Raw genomic sequence first — 22,154 nt, 5'->3', positions numbered from 1 at the left:
TTAATTATAAATATAATTTAATAAATATATTTACTATTTAATTTAATAAATACAATGTAAACTTTATAATTTTTAAAAATTCATCTTTGAAGAGCATGTTTTGGGGAGGAAGGAGGAAGCTGTGATGATGATCCGAGAATGGGAAGCCCCTCATTCTAACGGGTGCCCCACGGGTGTTCCTGGCCCTGGGATCTAGGGCTCAGGAGTGAGTGGCATCCGGACAAGGCAGTGATGGTCTGAGAGGGTGGGAGGAGAGGCGGGCACAGGGCAGAGGCTGGCGGGACCCGGGGCTCGGGCACGTGGTTCTGGGTCGTTGTGAGGCTGGGGTGCAGTGCCACCGTGTGGTTGGGGAAGGTAGGGACATACAGGGCCTTCCATGACACCCAGCACAGACCATGAGAGGGGGACCCTGTGCCCCATGGAGGCAGGCTCAGACAGGACAAGGTCGGCCAAGGGATTTTGCTGGGGGCTGTGGGGACAAATGAAGGAAACTTGAAGCTGGATACAAAATTGCTTGGTGCTTTAGTAACTTTGTAACTAATTGTGTGCAACTCAGCTGCAGTGTCAGGGCCCAAGGTTAGAACCAAGCTGGTGGGGTGGGGCACCCAAGTGGAAGGGAGGGAGGGATGGGAGGACAGAGGAAAGGGGTAGCGGGAGAGCCAGGCCTATACCCACTCTGGATCCCCATACGTAGTGCTGCTGGGAGCTGCAGAGCCTTGGGCACTGGGGAGCTGACCTGAGCTCCCCGTGTCCTCCTACCACCCCCAAGCCTCTTTCCCGCTCCCCTTTCAGGGTAGAGGGGCTGAGCTCTGAGCCCCCTCAGCTGGTTCAGCCCTGGCTGTGCCTACTTCAGAGGAGCCCAGAGCCACCCTGTGCAACGTGGTGACCATCCTCTTCTACGCCAACATGTACTCGTCCATCCTCACCATGACCTGCATCAGCGTCGAGCGCTTCCTGGGCGTGGTGTACCCGCTGGCCTCAGCGCACTGGCGCCGGAGATGCTAGGCGGTGGCCGCCTGCGTCGGCATGTGGCTGCTGCTGCTGGTCGCGCTGTCCCCGCAGGCCAGGACGGACCTCACCTACAAGGTGGAGGATCTGGGCATCGTCAGGTGCTTTGACGTGCTCAAGTGGACCATGCTACCCAGAGTGGCCACCTGGGCCGTCTTCCTCTTCACGCTCTTTGTCGTCCTCTTCCTCGTCCCCTTCGTGATCACCGTGGCCTGCTACACCGCCACCATCCTGACGCTCATGCGCGCGACCGGCCGCTGCGGCGACGGGCAGAAGCGGCGCTCCGTGTGCCTGGCGGCCGTGGTGCTGCTAGCTTTCGTCACCTGTTTTGCGCCAAATAATTTTGTGCTCCTCATGCACATGGTGAGCCGCCTCTTCTACGACAAGAGCTATTACCACGTGTGTTGGGGACGATTAAGGTAGCATGTATAAAATCCACCCTCAGCGATGCCGGAGATATGCAACATGACCGCTAGGGCTGATGCAATAGCGGCTTAAGTTGCCCTCAGCCTTCTACAGAATTGATAGCTGTTCTCGCCTAAGATTTGCGCCTAGAGTGCTAGCTTTACTACCTGCCTTCTACCCCAGCAACAGTAGCCACCAATCCTGTGCTAGCCTTACATCTGCCATCCGCCCTAGCAACAGCAGCAGCCAATCCTAGACTGCCACCTGCTTTTGCAGCCACCAATCCTAGACCGCCACCCGTTCGTACTAGCCACTCCCTCTACCTTAGAGTATATATACCCTGCCTCTTCAATAAAGTTTTGCAGCTTGATCAGAAACCTGTCTTGCTGTCGTTCCTCGCGTCTCTTGTCCCATACCATTCCTCCCTCACAGGATTTGGAGCTTCCGTTGAACGTCCCGCCGGCCGGGACAAACTGGTGCCCAACGTGGGGCTCAGAGTTCTGTGAGAGACGGAACGCCGCACTCAAGGAGAGAGAGGCCTCTCACACTCACCGCACCCGGGATCGCCGCGGGGAAGCGCGCTCGCGAGACAGATCCGTTCACCAGTCGATCAGTGCCGGCGAAAGGAAAGAAGAAGAAGGAAAGAAAGCAACGAAAGGTAAGCCCCCACCCTCATCATGGGACAAGGAATTTCCCAACACGAATTATATGTTAGTCAAGTTAAGCAATCACTCAAGGCGCGAGGAACACGAGTTAAGAAAAAAGATCTCACGCGCTTTTTTAATTTCCTGTTACAAACCTGCCCTTGGTTCCCTTGAGAAGGTACTATAGACCACCAGTGCTGGCTAAGAGTTGGAGATTGTTTAAAAGATTATTTTCGAACCTTTGGTCCTGAAAAGGTCCCGGTTACTGCCTTTTCTTATTGGAACCTAATTAATGAAATTCTAAAAGTCCACTCTTCAGCTCCAGATGTTCAAAACCTCTGTAAATTAGGAGAGGAAGCTTTGAGAGAGCACTCTCGCCCTGCTTCAGCATGCGGCTCAGTAGTCATTAACATGCCTGAATATCCTTTAAACGAAAATTCTAACAGGGATAGGCCAAATACCCCAACCAGTCAAGTCAGTTTGTCGCCCGATCAGCATGAAATCGAACCAAAGGCTAAAATTTCTCCCTCTTTGGAGGAACCGGAGGTTAAAATTTCTTCCTCTTTAGAAAATAACTCTCTTCCTCCATTTCGGCCACCCCCTTACACACCCGATTTTCTCAAACCATATTCTCATTCTTATCCAGTCACGCCCTTATCTCAGTTTCGCGCTTTAGAAGAAGCCACAGAAAATCTCCGGCTACACGCCGATAATTTTAGAGAAACTTTTAAACAGGAGCAGCAGCATACCGCCGATCTGCTCGCCGACCTCCGGTCGGCAACTCAAAGCATTGCAGCCCTTTCGCTTCCAGAAAATGCCCGCTCATCGTGCCTCCATTGTACTCGCCGCACCTATGCTTTTCCGGTTAAGCGTAGTCAGACTCGAGATTCTCAAAATGGCGTCGCCGGCTCCCAAAATGGCGATTCTGGTAGCGATAGCGAGGAGAGTAATAAATTAGATTCCCTCGACTCTAGCGAAGGAGAGCAGGAGGAAGCTAGTTGCACCTCAACAGCTAAATATAAAAAACTTAGTCTAACATATCTAGAGAAATTAAAAAAGGCAGTGAGTGATTATGGCGCTACCGCTCCCTTCACGCTCGCCCTGCTGGAAAGCCTTAGTGAAAAGGAACTTATTCCTAACGATTGGTTCCAGCTAGCCAGAGCTGCCTTGTCTGGCGGTGATTTCCTGTGATGGAAATCTGATTATGAGGAGCATTGTAAAAAATATGCCACCCGCAATGCCCGTAAGGCCACTTCTAAAACTTGGACCTTAAATAAATTTTTAGGTCAAAGTCCCTACCATCAAAGTGATAAGCAGGCTCAATTCCCCCAAGGTCTCTTAGCGCAAATACAAACGGCCACGCTTAAAGCATGGAAAAAACTTCCGCAAAAGGGCGCCGCCACTGCCTCTCTTGCTAAATTAAGACAGGGGCCTGATGAGCCATATACCGATTTCCTTAGCCGCCTGCAAAACATGGCTGAGCGCTTATTTGGGGCTAGCGAAAACGAAAGTGATTTTATCAAGCACCTGGCCTATGAGAATGCTAACGCTGCCTGCCAAGCAGCAATCCGTCCCTTTCGTAATACTAATCTTAATAATTATATAAAGCTCTGTTCTGGCATCGGGCCCACTCAAACCCTTGGAATAGCTATTGGCGCCGCTCTTCAAAATTTTGCAGCGCAGCACAAAAATTTCGCGGCACAAGCAAAGCCTCCAACATGCTATAATTGTAAGCAACCTGGTCATTTCTCAAAAAATTGTCCCGTGCCGTGAATTAATTCCCCCTTACCCACTATCAACAAACCCCTATTGCCGCCCTCTATTTGTCCCCGCTGTAAAAGAGGGTTTCACTGGGCGTCTGAATGCCATTCTCAGACAGACATAAACGGCCAACCCCTTAAGCCTAAGCCTCAGGGAAACTTCCAATGGGGCCGGCCCCAGGCCCCAACCAGAACGAACCCAGGGGCAGTACGGTTTGTTCAGCCATCCCCAGTCGCAAGTACCTGTGCTCCCAATCATAAACCACGCTGCTATATCTCAGACTTATGGAGAGCAACAGCAGGGAGCGCAGGAATGGACCTCTGTACCACCTCCGAATCAATATTAACCCCAGAAACCAGTCCTCTCCTCATACCAACAGGAGTCTATGGACCTTTACCCCCTAAAACTTTTGGTCTCATTCTAGGAAGAGCTAGTGTCACCCTGCGTGGAGTTCAGATCATCCCAGGTGTGCCAAATAATGACTTTAGAGGTGAAATACAAATAATCGCAGCCACCTCAAACAATATTATCTCTATTCCTTCTGGCACTCGAATAGCGCAACTTATCATACTCCCTGCTCAGCATGTTAACTCGAACTTCAAAAAACTCCAGCGCCCTACAGAGGCCCCTGGATCTTCCGATATCTTTTGGGCACAGCCAATATCCCATAATCGGCCCATCTTGCGATTAAAATTAAATGGTAAATCATTTGAAGGTATCTTAGACACAGGGGCTGACGCCACAATTATATCTTCAAATCACTGGCTGCGGTCGCAGTTGATTTGTCTGGGGGGGGGGGGGGGGCGGCCGGTTGCTGAACCCTCAGCTCTCGGCGTTGCTCTGAGGGTACCGGCGGCGGGGGCTCTTTCCCGGAGGCGAAGGCGAGGCAGGAGACTTGGCCAGTTCCCCGGCGGGGGGGCGTGCAAGGTGTGGAGGGTGGCGAGAGGAAAACAGGCGGGACGCTTTTTTCAGGAGGGTAAAACCAAGAGCGTTTATTAGGGGTGAGTACAGGTTATATAGGTTGGCATAGAGGGCGGGGGTTGTTACAAGCCAATGCTGAGGGGATAAAGGCTAGGATTGGTTCTGAGAGGGTGCGGAGGTTAGGATTGGTTCTAAGAGGGCGCGGAGGTAGTTTGAAAAGGGGCGGGAGTTGCTCTGGCAACGGTGTTTGGCAACAGTGTATGCGCACTGGTGGTGGCGGGAGTTGCTCTGGCAACGGTGGGTGTGCGAGCAAGATAAGGGGGTGGGGAAAAGGCGGTTCCCTCCGGCAAGCCTCCCCTAACGGTGGTATTTTGGGTGAGGAAATGGGGCCTGCCTCCGGCCTCACTTTCCCAGGCCTGGGAGGCTGTGGAGGGCGCTGTCACCCATGCCCACCACCCTCCCCAGGGGCGGATCCGGTCCCCTGGCCCAGGCCCACCAAGTTGAAGCACGTAATCAGTGTCCCGCAACTGGCCTAAATCCTGGCTTCTTACAGCCACTGCCACCTACTTACAAGGAATAGGCGAAACCACAAATCCTTTACAGAGTTCACAAACCCTAAAATGGGAGGATGAGGAAGGAAACACTGGTACAGTTATACCATATGTTATCCCCCATCTCCCCGCTAATCTATGGGGCAGAGATATATTAAATCAAATGAAAGTTTTTATGTGCAGCCCTAGTGATACCGTCACTACTCAAATGCTTAAAATGAATTTTCTCCCTGGCAAAGGCCTGGGCAAGACTAATCAAGGGATAAAACTGCCCATCTCTGTAACACCTAATATAGCTAAAACAGGACTTGGGTTCTCCCAAAATTTATCCTAACGGCCATTGACATCCCTGTACCCCATGCTGAAAAAATTTCCTGGAAATTTACGGAACCAGTGTGGGTTGATCAATGGCCTCTGACTCAGGAAAAGACCCTAGCGGCTATAAAGTTAGTACAGGAACAGCTTAATGCCGGACATATTGAACCTACTCAGTCCCCTTGGAAGACTCCTATTTTTGTTATAAAAAAGAAATCAGGTAAATGGAGATTGTTGCAAGATTTGCAAGCCGTAAACAAAGCTATGGTACCTATGGGAGCACTGCAACCTGGCCTCCCTTCGCCAGTTGCTATCCCTATTAATTTTTACAAAATAGTTATAGATTTAAAAGATTGTTTTTTCTCCATACCCCTTCACCCGGAAGATAGACAATATTTTGCCTTTAGTGTCCCTCAAATTAATTTTCAAGGCCCTATGCCTCGATTTCAATGGAAGGTTTTACCACAAGGCATGGCCAACAGTCCAACTTTATGTCAAAAATTTGTTGCTGACGCCGTTAACCCTGTCAGACAACTATGGCCACAAATTTATATTCTCCATTATATGGATGATATTCTATTAGCAGGCCAGGACACATCTAAACTGCATTCTTGCTTTCAGAGCCTTCTTAAACATTTAACAGCAAAAGGTCTTCAAATAGCCCCTAATAAAATACAAACTTCAGATCCCTTTTCCTATCTACGATTCGAACTTTGGCACCAGCAAGTTTTAACACCTCGCATTCAACTGCGAATCTCCCATCTCTTAACATTAAATGACTTCCAAAAACTTTTGGGAGATATTCAACGGCTTCGCCCTTATCTAAAGCTACCCACTGAAACTCTTGTGCCGCTCAATAATATTCTAAAAGGAGACGCAAACCCCTCCTCTCCCAGAAACCTAACTCCAGAAGCAATGCAGGCGCTCACCATCATAAATCAGGCTATCCAAAATCAAATTTGCTATCAAATAAGCTACCACCAGCCTTTAGTCTTTATAGTTCTTGCCACAACCCACACACCTACAGGTGTATTCTGGCAATCCAATTTAAAATCACCAAACGGGCGAGGTCACCCATTGCTCTGGGTTCACCTCCCTGCTACTCCAACAAAGGTGCTCTTACCGTATATTTCTCTCATAGCTGCCCTTATAACTAAAGGCCGACAAACTAGTCACCAGCTGTTTGGAAAAGACCCTGATTCCCTTATCGTCCCGTACACCCAAGATCATATCCATTGGCTTTTCCAAACCGACGACGAATAGGCTATCGCATGCTCTTCGTTTCTGGGTGATATTTATAACCATTACCCCAGCGATCCGTTAATCCAATTCACTAAAATCCATCAATTCACCTTCCCAAAAGTCACTAAAACAAAACCAATAAACCCTGCTGTTTTAGTCTTTACTGACAGTTTGGCAAATGGGACCGCAGCATATGTCATCCAAGGCCAGGCATTTTCCATGCCCTCTCCCTACACCTCCGCTCAACTTGTGGAGCTCTATGCAGTACTGCAGGTCTTTTCCCATCTCCAAGACCGATCTTTTAATTTATAGACCAATAGCGCATATATAGCTCAGTCTGTACCGCTATTGGAAACAACTCCATTTATCAAACCATCCACCAATGCAGTTCCCTTATTCTCAAGGTTACAAAAACTAATTCTTAAACGACAGCATCCCTTTTTTATAGGACACCTCCGTGCCCACCAAAACCTGCCAGGTCCTCTAACGGAAGGCAACACAATGGCAGATGCTGCCACCCAATTAATATGCCCCAATTTTTCTAATTCTCTAACTTTAGCTTCTCAAGCCCATGCTCAACACCACCTAAATGCAAATACCCTCCGTTTAAAATTCAATATTATGAGGGAACAAGCAAGGGAAATTGTTAAAACCTGTAAAAACTGTGTAACCCAATTGCCAGTCCCTCACTTGGGAGTCAATCCAAAAGGACTCATCCCATATGAAATCTGGCAAATGGATGTCACCCACTTTGCCAGTTTTGGGCAACTCAAATATATTCATGTTTGTGTTGACACATATAGTGGATTCATTCAAGCTAGCCTACAATCAGGAGAAGCTTCAAAACATGTTATCTCTCATTTACTACATTGTTTCACCGTCTTAGGCCAGCCTAAAACCATTAAAACAGACAATGGGCCTGGATATACTGGAAAAAATTTTCAAACCTTCTGTCAACAATTACAAATTAAGCATACTACGGGAATACCATATAACCCCCAGGGGCAAGGAATAGTAGAACGAGCACATCGCACCTTAAAAAATGCCCTGTGCCGCCTAGCCGAAAGTACTCTCAATCTCACAAAACAACGACCTCGAGACCTTTTACATCATGCTCTTTTTGTTCTTAACTTCCTAAATCTGGATGATGAAGGACAATCTGCAGCTGAGAAACATTGGCATCCCAAAACGCAAACGCAACAAGCCACTGTTATGTGGCGTGACCCCTTAACATCAGAATGGAATGAGCCTGACCCCGTGATTATTTGGGGACGAGGCTCTGCTTGCATATACGATCAAAAGAGGGAAGGTCCTCGCTGGCTTCCAGAACGGCTGATAAAACATATTAATTCTTCATTGCCGAAACAAACCCCTGAAACACTTCCCTCCCCTCCTCTTAATGATAACCTTTCCAGGGTAGAAGCCTTTCCCTGAGAAAAATATCTTTCTTTTCTCTTCCAGCGCATCAATAACTCCTGCTATAACCCATCCGGAGACGACCAGCCCGCACACAACCGGAAGTGGAAAGAAATCCTGCTTACAGGTTTATTCCATCACTAATCACATGAATTACCACTTGAATTACTATTGGCTTTTCTTAATTGGTCTTCTGGCTTTGCTGTTTGCAGCCGGATTAGCAACCGTAGCCCCAAAAGATTGGAATCCGTTAGAAAGATCCCTGCTTGCTATAGCATATTTGTGCGTTGTAGGATGTATTACTTTGCTAGCCTGTCTCCCTTAACAGGGAAGAACCTATAGCCTCTATTAGTATGGCTTTGTTATGCCTACTGCCATTTAAAGTTGCCGCCTTATATTTTCTCCTGCAAAGTGTGCATGCCACCTTCAGCAACTCCAACCCCCATCAACCTTGGAAATGGACCTTGGCACGATGGGAAGATTCCACAGTTATACAAACCCACGTTACAGCAGGGCGACCTTCCTTTCTTGTCAACGCAACTGATCTATTTCCCACTCCTTCCGTACGCCCCACTGGTTGGAATCAAGCCCAATATTACATGTGCCCATCCTCAAACCCCGGAAAACCGTACTGTAATGCTCCCAACCAATACTACTGTGCATATTGGGGATGTGAAACATTAGCCACTCATTGGAAGCCTTACGCCACTGATCATTACCTAACTCTAAAATGGGCCCCCTTGAACTGCAAACCACCTGAAGAACCCATTACCTGGGGTATCTATGGGAGTCATCACCACATTGCACCTACAGGTAGCTGCTCACATTTAAATCTCACCGTGCAGCTCCCTGCTGATCCCTCTTGGCTCCTCGGTCGAACTTGGGGCTTTAAGATTTACATGAAAGGGACCGACCCAGGAAGCCTTATTCTAATAAAGGAGGAAGCAGTACAGCAAAAACCTTCTGCCATTGGACCAAATATAGAACCCACGCCTCCAGCTACCCCTCCTATCCCGAGCACGCCAAGCAAAAATCTTTCCAAAATTCACCCCACTACTCCCCCTTTTATTAGCATCCCAATATTGTCGTCCTCAAGCCCATCCATATCATTTGACAGCCCGCTTTGGCCACTACTCCAAGCCACCTTTCTCTCTCTAAACTCCTCCCAGCCTAATTTTACTCGTAGTTGTTGGCTGTGTTTCTCTGCCAAGCCTCCTTATTATGATGCTATAGCTCTTAATGTTACATTTAATACTTCTAATGAAGACAATCCTTCCCAATGCCCTTGGAATGCAAGAAAAATCGGTCTCACTATGCAATCCGTTCTTCACTCTGGGCATTGTATTGGTAATATTTCTGCCTCCTTAAAAAACAGTCTGTGCACAGTCGTCCTTTCCATTGCCTGGTAAATTCTATATCCCCCCAACAGGGGAAAAATGGCTGTGCTCTTCTACGGGGCTTACTCCTTGCGTATCAGCAAAAGCCCTAACTGAAACAGGGGAAATGTGCCTCTTAGTGGCTGTGTTACCCCATGTCCTCTTTCATACAGAGGAAGACCTTTATCACCACTTGGTCGCACAATCTCCAGCCACGCTGAGAAAGAAAAGAGAACTTGTTACGGTTGTTACTATTGCTTCTCTTTTAGGTATTACTGGCCTAGGCACCGGAATTGCCTCTATCGTTCTCCAAAACCAAGGCTTCTCCCACCTAAGAGCTGCTATAGACGAAGATTTAGCCCGCATTGAAATCTCCATTACCCATCTTGAAAAATCCCTTACGCCCCTATCGGAGGTTGTTCTCCAGAACAGGAGAGGCTTAGATCTGCTTTTCCTTAAGCAAGGAGGGCTTTGTGCTGCGCTAGGTGAGGAATGTTGCTTTTACACTGACCATTCTGGCATAGTTAAGGATTCCATGACCAAACTTAGGGAAGGAATTGAAAACCGCAAACGTGAGCGAGAAACCCAAGGGGGTATCTCCTGGGGACTTAATGGAATCCTCCCTTACCTCCTCCCTATACTAGGCCCCTTAGTAACCATACTCCTTATAATATCTTTTGCTCCTTGGGCCATAAAAAGAATAATACAGCTAGTTAAGGATCAACTTGACTCTGCCCTAAGCAAGCCTATTCAAGTGCATTATCACCGGCTTCGCCTCGCTGACCAGGGTTTGGATCCAGATCATCTGACTGCTACCCACCCTTACGGGTAAGAAACCCCCTCCTACGGGAGCAGCATATAACTCGAAAGTATGCTTCTAGCGTATGCTATGATTGGTACCGCTGGGTGCGAGGCAAAGCACTGCAAAGGAGGGCCAAAGCAACTAAAGGCCATTTTCAAGCTCCTTGAGAAATATGCCTCATTTGCATAGGGGTTTTGCTCTGCCAAAAACTCCCCTCCCCAGAAAAAAAGAGCCACAAACAACTTGGGGAATGAGGCCTCTATTTCCCCCAGCAGGTTAATGCCAAAAGAGTGCTCGATCAGCATTCTTCCTCCATCCTTTTGACAAACAAAGGGAGGAGGTGTTGGGGACGATTAAGGTAGCATGTATAAAATCCACCCTCAGCGATGCCGGAGATATGCAACATGACCACTAGGGCTGATGCAATAGCGGCTTAAGTTGCTCTCAGCCTTCTACAGAAGTGATAGCTGTTCGCGCCTAAGATTTGTGCCTAGAGTGCTAGCTTTACTACCTGCCTTCTACCCTAGCAACAGTAGCCACCAATCCTGTGCTAGCCTTACATCTGCCATCCGCCCTAGCAACAGCAGCAGCCAATCCTAGGCCGCCACCCGTTCGTACTAGCCACTCCCTCTACCTTAGAGTATATATACCCTGCCTCTTCAATAAAGTTTTGCAGCTTGATCAGAAACCTGTCTTGCTGTCGTTCCTCGCGTCTCTTGTCCCATACCATTCCTCCCTCACAGGATTTGGAGCTTCCGTTGAACGTCCCGCCAGCCGGGACAAGTTCCCAATCCTAGACTCCTGGAAATATTCAAATCCACAGCCCCCACCTGGAATGGAGATAGCACCTCAGCGTCCCCCAGCAACATTTGCCACCAGGCTGGTCCATCTCCAGTGCAGGGGCCAGCGCTGAGGTCCACTCCCCAGGACCTCCCACTGGGAGTACGTTTCCCCATTGTCCATTGTAGTTTGAGTTAAATTGCATCCTCCCCAACATATGCTGAAATCCTAAAGCCTGGTTATCTGTGAATGGGGCTTTATTTGGAAATAGGGTCTTTGAAGATGTGATTAGTTAGGATGAGGCCAAACTGGGTCAGGGAGGGTCCTAATCTGATAGGACTGGGGTCCTTATAAGAAGAGGGAATGTGGACACACACACAGAGGAGGTGGCCATGAAGACAGAGCAGAGCTTGGAGTGGTGCAACCACAAGTCATGGGACACCTGGTGTCCCCAGGACCTGGGAGAGGCAGAAAGAAGCCCCCCTAGAACCTTGGAGGGAGCAGAACCCTGTACAGACCTGGATGTCAGAATTCTGGCTCCAAAACTGGGAGAGTAAACTGTGCTTTTTAGCTTCCCAGTTTGTGGTCTTCGTTAGAGCAGCCTAAGCACACAAGCAGACGACATCCCGCAGGGGACCAGCAGCTCCCTGCAGCACTCACTGCATCCATTGAGGATCAGAAACCAGACATTTAAACCAACTTAGAGGCTCAAAGGAGAGCCAAGACAGACTCACCACAATGGTGTTGGCTCCGATGACAATGTCGGGGGTCTGCAAGTCTTTCTGCAAGAGATGCAAACCTGAATGTAAAAATAGTCCCACTGCTTGTCTTACACAAACATCCTCACATTGCTACAGGCATGAGTTATGAGACAGAAGCATTGGCACAAAGCTGGGCTCGCTTCGCAAACGACGGTCTGGGCTCCCTTGGTGCCCCAAGCAAGTATGTGGACATGAGAGGGTCACCAAGACCCCTTCCCTGTTTTGCACTCCCTAATGGCAGGCAGAAGAGCCACAGCTTGGCACGGCGAGCCCTGCAGGCTGGGAAGGGCCAGTGGCCTAGCAGCTCCTCAGACAGCCTGGGGACCAGAGCTCACAGGGTACACTGGTTTTGCAAAGTTTCTCAGCTGGTTAATGCACAGCAAACACTGCACCATCCCAGAAGAACACACTCATATGAAATCCTTACACAACCTCAAACTATGTCCCACTCAAATACAAGCTTTATTAGCCTTTTTACTGCTGAAGATCAATCCATCGATCAATCAATATTCATTGCTGTATAACAATACTTAGTATAATCTTGATTGTAAAGTATTCTATCAATTGCCATGGCCTATGATATGGTAATATGTAGTAATAAATAAACTGCATTCATTATATATTATAAATGCCATTTATTTATAACATATACATTAAAACCTAAACATTCCCTCAGAACTGAAGGACTTTAAAAAATCAAGCAGAAAGGCAAAATGGCACTTACCAGATGCATCCTGTGTGCCACCTCCAGAGCCTTCTGCTTGGCTGTCTCGATGGCATAGGCATAAGGGGTGGGGAAGGAGGCGTTGTCCAGCGTCTCCTTAAATCTGGAAGGGACCACTTCAAACTGGAGGCCCTGGGACAGAGGAGAGGTGGTCAGGAGGTTTTGTAGCAAGGACCCAGGAAGAGGAGAGAGAGTGCAGGTTTACAAGGAATGAAATCTCCCTACATGCTGTCTTCCCCGCTGACCGCTTCATTATCACTGTGAACTTGGACTGACCACCAGCTGCCCACTGGGAGCCTGTAGCGGGGACAGCATCCAGCCTCAGGATCTGGGAGTGGACTTGGCAGGAAGATGCTTGCCCAGGAGGTACCTTGGGGAGGCAATGATTAGGAATTCAAGGCCACTGATCCAAGAGGTCACAGGGCTCCCAGCTGCCCTAAAAACCAAGTGATCCACAAATACAACGTGGTAGGAAATTAAACAAGCATGTCAGAAATTGTCTCTGGGTGGGGGGAGAATCAGAACTGCTTTAGTTTGATCCCAAAACATGTAATTTTGGAGGCCTGTTACAGAGACAGTGACATTTCCAGAGTCCTCTGGGGACAGAGATGTGAACCATTAACCCCCAATGAGGGTGCTGCCCCTTCCCCACCTCCCTACAGAGCCTGCTCAGCCCTGTACACCCCTCAGGCCCTTCCCTGGACCCCCAGGCAGCACCTCTGTCCCCCCTGCAGCTCCCAAATCCCCACTTTTTCCACCTCCAGATACTCCCACCACCGTTGTGTACCTTTTCCCACCTGCAGGTGTCCCCCAAGCTCCCTACAGCACCTCCAAAACCGAACAGCGTCCCATCTGCTCTGTGCCTTCCGCCCACCCTGCCTCCATCGCCATACAGCTCCCCCTCCCCGTCCATACCTCCCCTCACCCAGTGCACAGACTCCACCCCGGCCGGTAGACCCCAATCCCAACCCCTGACCCCCCGCCTCAGAGACCCCGACCCGAGAAGACCCTGCAGGTCTCTGTCTGGCAGCCCCCCACCCCTGAAGTCCCGCAGACCCTGTAGGCCCTGGCGCTCACCGCCTGGATGAGGATCTCCTGGCGGCGCGGGGAGGCGCTGGCCAGCACCACCCGCTTCACCAGCAGCTTCCCGATCACCGGGCACAGCACGATGGCAGCACCCGCCGAGCGGTCAGCCCGGAGCACCGCGGCCGCGGAGCGGCAAGGACGAGCCGCGCCCCGCCCCGCCAGGAAGCCTCGCCCTCCAGGGAGCCACGCCCCCATGAAGCCACGCCCCTCCAGGAAGCCCCACCCCCGCCTCGAGCGAGGCTCCGGCCCAGGCCCCGCCCCTATCCGCCCGCCTTCCGGGTTTGAGGCCCCACCCTCGGCCCGGCCCCGGAACTTGTCCCAAGGAGGTTCTGCTCCAGGCCCCGACCCAAGCTTCCCGCCTTCCGGGTTGAAGGCCGCACCCGCCTCTGGCCCCGCCCTCTCCCCGCCCACTCTGCGAGGCTGCGGCTCGTTCTGCCTCGGGATAAAGGCTCCGCCCACCCCGGCCCAGGCCCCGCCCAGCCCTGAACGAAGCTGTGCCCCCGCCCTGCCTACTGGCTGAGGGACCGACGTTCCCGAGAGAGGGGTCGGTGAGGCCAGGAGGGGTGTCCCCGAGGGCGCGGTTTGGGGTGGTCTCAGCGGAGTGGAGGGTAAGTGTAGTGATGGGAGCTCCCAGTGGAAGTGTGTGGGAGGACCCCGTGGGGTGGGTGGGGTGCAGTGATGGGGTTTTCCCTTGGGGTGTGTGGTGTGGTCCCTGATGGGGAAGCAGTGGAGGGGGCTAGTCCACGGGGGCTTCCTGCAGATGGGGTGCAGATGGGTGTGGGGTTCTGATGGTGGGGTGCAGAGACGGGATCCCTGCAGGCAGGGTGAGAGGAGGTCCCCGTGGACTGTGGGGGTGCAGTGGGTGCATGGCACTGGGGGCTTCCACAGGTGGGGTGTGGGGGAGGATGCTCTGGGGTCTGGAGTGCAGGGTTGAGGGGTGTTTGAGGGAGATCCCAGTGGGTGTAAAGATAGGCTGGGGTGCATGCAGGTGCAGAAACAGGGGTTCCCAGCAGGCACAGCATGGGCCAGCAGTTGGGGAGTTGCTGCGGTTGAGTTGTGTAAGGGGGACCCTGCAGGCAAGATGTTGGTGAAGTCCCTGCAGGTGGGGAGATAGGGGTAGGTTCTTCCTGCATGGGAGGTGAGGGGACCCTCCCTCGCTGTGTGGGATGTGAGAGACTAAACAAAGTGATTCTAAGCATGTGTGCAGTGGCCAAGGGGTGGGATGAGCCCAGCACCTTGGAGAAGCAGGTGGGAGGAACTGCTCTACCAAGTGTCACCAACTATTTATGAGAATGTGGTCTTGTCACTGGGATGGAAAGAGAGACCAACCCAAGAGTGCAGAGAGCCCAGACACAAATCAGGGGGTAGACCCTAGATTTTGGATGAGAGAGGCACTGAAGATGGAAAGGGGACCCAGATGGGCCTTTGGCAATTTGGTTCTTGGGCAATTGGGTGTGACTGAGGAGGAAGATCAAATCGGACCCTTTTTACGTGGTCCACAAATATCATTTCCAGATGGATATAGAACTAAGTGTGCAAATCAATAGTATATGAAACTTTAGGAGATGGTGCCAGGAAAAGAGTCCAGTCATGAACTCAGCATTGAGAAGGAGTTTTTAAACAATATTCAGTGTGTTCCATGACATTAAAGTGGAGAATATCTATTCATTCAGTGACAGTACAGAAAGAGTGAAAAGAGAAGCCAAGAAGTCAAATCCAGAGTATATAAAGAACTTCAGAGATAGTTGAGGAAATTGCTGGAGAAAATGAGCAACGGGCATTTCACAAAATAGACAGTACATGTATGAAAACATGCTCACTTGCAGGCAAGTGTGCATTGAAAAAACATTGAGTAGTTGTTATATAACCTGGAGTTCCTTTAAAAGCAAAACTCGAATAATACTAATTTCTGGGGTGCAGCTGTGAGACCATTGGAGTGTCCGTTGGTGGAACCACTTTTGGACACAATGTGGCATTGCCTAATGTATTAGCCAGGGTTATCTAGTGAAACAGAACCGAAAGGAGATAGATTATGTAAATATTATAAGATTTTTATAATTATAGTCTCACAACTGTGCAGATGAGCAAGTAAAAATTCCATAGGGCAGGCTGCAAGCTGGGAACTCTAATGAAGGTTTTCAGGAATTCCCCAAGAGAAGCTGGCTGGCTGTAATAGAGATGGAAATTCTCTCTTCTGACTGCTGAAGTCATCACTTCTCCTTTTAAGGTCTTCAACTGATTGGATGAGACTTCTCTCATTCTGGAAGTCAATCTCCTTAGTTGATTGCAGATGCAGTCAGTTGTAGATGCAATCAGATGACTATTGATTTAGCTCCATCTACAAAATATCCTCACAGTAACAATCAGGCCAGTGCTTGCTTGACCAAATGACTGCATACCATCACCTGGACAAGTTGACATGTGAACTTGACCATCACACTTAATAATGATGGAGAGATGTATTCCCTCTAAGTCTGCAATGTGTACATGGATTTCATAGCATTATGCATAATACTAAAAGGTGGAAACACTGCAATATCCATCAGCAGATGAATGGATAAACAAAATGTAGTCCATCTGGACAATGGAATATTAATCTCCCATAGAAAGAAATGGATAATAATACATGCTACAGCTTGAATGAATCTTGGAAATGTTATGTTATGTGAAAGTAGCCAGACACAAAAGGCCACATATTGCATGATTCTATTTGTATGAAATGTCTAGAGTAGCAAATCCTTAGAGATGGAAAGTGGATTAGTGGTTGGGAGGGATGGGTGTAGGATTGGTGGGAGTGGGAGATGATAGCTAAAGGATACAGGGTTTTGATGAAAATGTTCCAAAATTGACTGTGGTGATGTTACAGATATCTGTGAATATACTTACAACTATTGAGTTGTACACTTTAAATGGGTGAATTTTATGTTATGTGAATTATATCATAATGTATTAAAATGTTAAGCTTGAATAATATGGGTGAAGAATGTACATGCATTTAGTATCTATTTTTCAAAATCTGTTACGTTTAAAAAAGGAAAAAACTAGCCAAATTTGGATTAGGGTTTCAGATTGTGGCCAATAACTTTCTTAGCTTTGAAGCAATAGACAATTGAACTTTACCTACTGGACTATGTAAAAATGAAACTCAATGCAGGAAAAATATAAGCATAGCAGTAAAGGAAAATGGTGTCATTATCTACAGTAGACAAAATTTTAAGACTGTTACTCCCTAAAGAGTTTATTTAATGGATGAGAGCAGCACAGGGGTTCAATGTCAAAGGTGCAGATTGATAAGTCACACAACAGGAGCTCAACTGTTTGATTCTGCTACATTTGCACATGCACACACACTCTCCTACCCTCCAGGAGAGCCCCACTCTCTGTGACTGCAAGAGGAGTCCAGAAAGGGAAATCCAGGCAGGAGACGGTTGCCTTGGTGACAATCGGGGCAAATTCACAGAAACCAGGAGAAGAAACTCTGGTTTCCTGAACCATGCAGCAATCCCCACAGGCTTACTTGACCCAACTTTCTCCTTCCCTGGGAGCCTCTGCTTCTCCAGCATGCTTGGATGTTCTGGATGCTCTGTGCAACTACCATGCCCAGCCATGGAACCAGCCCTTTCTCGGGAGCCCTGGCTTCCCGTACTGAGGTCAGACTCAGCCTCCACAATCAGTGCAGTGGTGAATGATGGCTCCCAAAATATATGGGCACCCAGAGCCTAGGGATGGGACCTTATGTGGTTAAAGGGTCTTTGCAGATGTAATTAAGTGAAGGGTCTTGAGAAGAAGTCTGCCTAGATCACCTGGATGGATCTGAAATCCAATGATGGGCATCCTTCTAAGAGGAAGGCAGGATGAGAGTGGAGATGGGGACGCACAGAGAAACTGGGACATCCACGCGAAGACGGAGGTTTGGGGTGATGCTATTACAAGCCAAGGAGCTCCTGGGGCCACCAGGAATTGGAAGAAGCAGAATGAACCACCCCCCAGGACTTTCAGAGGGAGCAAAGCCCTCTCGACACCTCAATTTCAGACTTCTGACCTCCAGAACTGAGAGAGAATTAATTTCTATGGTTTTAAGCTTCCTGGTTTGTGTTCATTTGTTGCAGTGGCCTCAGGAAACAAATACATACATGCACAAACATATGTAGATGTATATGTGTATGTGTATGTATATGTGTATGTGATGTACGTGTATGTATATATATGTGTGAGTGTATATTTTATGTGTGTGTGTATATGTATATATGTGTGTATGTGTATTGTATGTATGTATATGTATATATGTGTGTATGTGTATTGTAAGTGTATATGTATATACGTATGTATGGGTATTGTATGTGTATGTGTGTATACACGTGTACTGTATGTGTGTATGTGTATATATGTGTATTATATGTATATGTGTGCATGTATATATGTGTGTATTGTATGTGTATGTGTATATATGTGTATATGTATATATGTGTGTATGTGTATTGGATGTGTGTATGTGTATATGTGTATGTGCATTGTATGTGTGTGTATCAGCATATGTGTATATGTGTATATGCATATATATGTGCATATGTGTATTGTGTATGTGTATTGTATGTGTGTATACATATGTATGTATGTGCATTGTAAGTGTATATGTATATATGTGTGTATGTGTATTGTATGTATATATGTATATATACATGCATGTGTATTGTGTGTATGTATATATGTGTGATTTTATGTGTATGTGTATATGTATAAATGTGTATATGTATATATGTGTGTATTGGATGTATGTATATATATGCGCATGTGTAGTGTATGTGTGTATGTATATATGTGTGTATTTTATGTGTATGTGTATTTGTATATATGTGTATATTTATTTATGTGTGTATGTGTATTGTATGTATATATGTATATTGTATGTGTATGTGTATATGTATATATGTGTATATGTATATATGTGTATATGTATTTATGTGTGTATGTGTATTGTATGTATATATGTATATTTGCATGTTTATTGTATGTATGTATATATGTGTGTATTTTATGTGTATGTGTATATGTATATATGTGTATATGTATATATGCGTGTGTTGGATGTATGTATATATATGTGCATGTGTAGTGTGTGTATGTATATATGTGTGATTTTATGTGTATGTGTATATGTATATATGTGTATATGTATTTATATGTGTATGTGTATTGTATGTGTATTTGTGTATGTATATATGTGCATATGTGTATTGCAGGGGTGTGTATGTGTATTGTATGTGTATGTATATATATATATCTGTGAATGTGTAGATGCAGATGAATGTGTACATAAATCAATGTGGCATCCTGTTATTTATTTTGTGTGCATTGCTACCTGCCCTTTTTGTTACTTACCATTCTTTGCTTGCTGTTTGCCCCACAAGTCAGTGCGTAGTCTTTGAAGCAACTTTCAGCGGCTGCAGCCCACTTCATCTCATGCACCAGAGGTCAGGGCTGGGAGTCCCTGGTCACCTCCGGGAGCTGAGATGGGGCAGCCTCAGGGCACCAGGAGCTGAGCGGCTGCCCCTCTCCCCCTCCCGGCAGCCCTTCTCCCCCTCTCCACGGTGCCGTCAGCCTCACACAGCACATCCCAGGGTCACCTTCTCCCCCAGGAGCTGTGAGCTGGGTGAGCAGAAGCTGGGTCCCTGACCCCCTCCTCCACTGCCTCTCCATCCCTGTCCACCCCCAGCTCCCCCACATCCTACACAGGCCACTCATGGGACACACACCCAAGGGGTGACGTGTCCATCTCACTGTCCCAGCACACCCAGGTCAGATTTGCCATTTGACCTCAGCCAGGACTTCCTGCCAAAAGATGCTCCTGTGTGTTTTGAGACTCATTTCCTTATTGCTTGAACTTTTAATTTAATTAAAGGTCTCTCATTATAGATATTTATATATAGTAAACAGCTTTGCAATTACGATTATATCATCTTCCAGTCATGCCACAGAGTATTAGACTAAAAAGATTAAGAGTAAGGCTGTTTGTTATTATTTTCACATTGCCTGTCAGAAATGGTGTCAAATTTATGCTCCCACCAACTGGTTCATTTTTTCATTGCCAACCCTGGGGTAACTTAGTTTTTATTGATACGAAGAAAACAGAGAGATTTTGAAAGAAAAGTTGAAAGAAATCTTTTAAAAGATAAACACCTTTGAGAAGTCCTTGTGGTGTTAGCAAAAAGCATTAGATGAGGTCAGCTCCTCCCAGTTCTGCAGAACTGGGTCCCAAAGGCTTCTGCTTAATTCTATACACAGAATACACGTGGGCTTGCCTGCAAATCGGATGGCCGTCTTGGGCTGGAATTCATGACCCAACTCTTTGATGTTTGTTTGCTGTGGTCATGGTGGATAAGCCAAAATTCTCATGTTTGAAAAACAGATCTTTTATTTTGGAATAATTTTGGCTTTACGGAGGAATTGCACAGGCTGCACAGAATTCCCATATTCCCTCCCCAGTCCCCCTTTCATTTCCCTTTTGCTCAGCCACAGTACATTTGTCGAAACTATCAACTAACATTGGTGCACTACTCTACTAATATCCAGACTGAATTAGCATTTCACCCTTTTTTCCTATGCTCTTCCAGGATCCATTTAGTGACAAACTCATTTTCATTGCAGATTTCTGCTTCCTTCTTTCCTCAGCATTGCTAGTAAGCAGAAAAAGAGTTTGACTGGAGTCCTGACCTTGTTTTTATTTGATGTCTGCACTCTAAGAAAAACCTGAATTACAGTAAAATGACCAAAAACTGAGAATAAAAAAAGCAAGAAAGAAATGGTGGGTGGGCTTAGATAAGCCCCAAGTTAGGTGCCTGTCATTAGGGAAACATGCTTGGATGCTAGGCAGATATTACAAAACCAGCCCTTGGCTCCATGGTTGTGGGGTCGGGCTCAGGACAAGAAGTTCAAATCCCTCTTTCCTGCTCAGCAGCTCTGGGACTCTAGGCAGACAGCTACACCTTCTGTGCCTCAGTTTCTTCTTCTGAAAAGTGTGACTGGCACCCACCTCCTCAGGGTCAGTTGAATGAGTGGAAACAGTGGAGGGGCTTGCATGTACCCCACCCAAAGTAAGCTCTTAATAATTGTGAACCCTGATTTGGGCCAAAACTCCTCCTTAGGAACAACTTCATTTTACTCATTATCTCTTGCTTTTCAGTAAGCTCCTTCCCTGAGCCCTTTTTGCATTTTAATGGTGGTAAAGAATCTTTTTGGAATTTTGGAATACCATAGATTTCCAAAGACATTTAAGAAATTAAAAAGTCAAGGTTGAAGACATCATGTTGAAAGAAATAAGCCAGACATAAAGGACAGATATTGTAGGATCTCACTGATATAAAATAATTAGGATAAGCAAATCCAGAGTCAGAAACTAGAATATAGGTTACCAGGGGCTGGGGTGGGGCTAGGAAATAGGGACTTAAGGCTTAAAAGGTACAGCGTTTCTATTTGGGATGATGGAAAAATTCTCATAATGGGTGGTGGTGATGCTAGCACAACATTGTGGATGTAATTGACAGCATTGAATTATATGCCTGAATGTGGTACTACATATGGTACTAGAGTAAAAATTAAAAAAAAATAAAATTCATGTACCTGCACAACACAGTGAACACTAGTTAAACCATGGACTATAGTTAATAGTACAATTATAAAATTGTGCTTTCATCAATTGTAACAAATGCCCCACACTAATGCCAGGGATTAATAATCAGATGGTGTGCTGGTTTGAATCTGTTATGTACCCCAGAAAAGCCTATGTTGTTTTATTCTGATCTTGTAGGGGCAGACCTATTGTGGGTGGGACCTTTGGATTAGGTTGTTTCCATAGAGACCCACCTATTCAAGGTGGGTCTTAATCCCCTTGCTGGAGCCCTCCATGAGAGGATAAAAGGCAGAGACAACTTGGAGAGAGAGAAGCTAAGACAGAAGCCCAGAGACATTTGGAAAGAGAGAGCCATTTTGAAACCAGAACCCAGGAGAGAAGGACAACAGACATTGTCATGTGCCTTCCCATGTGACAGAGGAACCCCAGATGCCATCATCCTTTCCTCAGAGAAGGTATCTACCTCTTGGTGCCTTAATTTGGACATTTTCATGACCTTATAACTGTGAATTTGCAATCTAATAAATCCCCATTGAAAAGCCAACTCATTTCTGGTATATTGCATTCCAGCAGCCTTAGGAAACCCAAACAGGTGGCATATGAGAATCCTGTATTTTAAGCATGATTATCCTATAAGTCTACAACTCCTCTAATTTAAAAAAAAAAAAAAAAGTCAAGGTCAAAAGTGTAGGATTTGTAACAAATCTGAACTTGAATGATCTCTACCCTGGTTGA

The 22,154-nt window shown here is 47.1% G+C and overlaps 3 protein-coding genes across 7 annotated transcripts in view; 2 read left to right on the top strand and 1 right to left on the bottom strand.

The window, feature by feature from the left end:
* LOC119525977 (P2Y purinoceptor 8-like) overlaps window positions 1–1,671 on the top strand; it is a 63,071-nt gene extending 61,400 nt beyond the window's left edge. For all 5 annotated transcript variants that reach the window (XM_037824752.1, XM_037824748.1, XM_037824749.1 and 2 more), the window contains one exon: window positions 793–1,671. In XM_037824752.1, the coding sequence (XP_037680680.1) occupies window positions 1,027–1,431 (405 nt within the window). In that variant the 5' untranslated portion in view covers window positions 793–1,026 and the 3' untranslated portion in view covers window positions 1,432–1,671. The remainder of the gene's footprint in view (window positions 1–792) is intronic.
* LOC119525979 overlaps window positions 1–13,987 on the bottom strand; it is a 41,998-nt gene extending 28,011 nt beyond the window's left edge. The window contains exons 1-3 of the mRNA XM_037824753.1: window positions 13,784–13,987; window positions 12,707–12,838; window positions 11,956–12,003 (exon numbers count right to left, since the gene is read on the bottom strand). Of these exons, the coding sequence (XP_037680681.1) occupies window positions 11,956–12,003; window positions 12,707–12,838; window positions 13,784–13,987 (384 nt within the window). The remainder of the gene's footprint in view (window positions 1–11,955; window positions 12,004–12,706; window positions 12,839–13,783) is intronic.
* LOC119525982 (probable bifunctional dTTP/UTP pyrophosphatase/methyltransferase protein) overlaps window positions 13,986–22,154 on the top strand; it is a gene marked incomplete at its 3' end in the record, with an annotated part of 33,300 nt that continues 25,131 nt past the window's right edge. Inside the window, 2 exon segments of the mRNA XM_037824755.1 lie at window positions 13,986–14,158; window positions 14,262–14,400. Of these exon segments, the coding sequence (XP_037680683.1) occupies window positions 13,986–14,158; window positions 14,262–14,400 (312 nt within the window).

The sequence above is a fragment of the Choloepus didactylus genome, assembly GCF_015220235.1.
Source record: "Choloepus didactylus isolate mChoDid1 chromosome Y unlocalized genomic scaffold, mChoDid1.pri SUPER_Y_unloc6, whole genome shotgun sequence".
NCBI classification, from domain to species: domain Eukaryota; kingdom Metazoa; phylum Chordata; class Mammalia; order Pilosa; family Megalonychidae; genus Choloepus; species Choloepus didactylus.
Note: the sequence above shows the minus strand (reverse complement) of the source record. Positions and strands in the feature narration are given on the sequence as shown.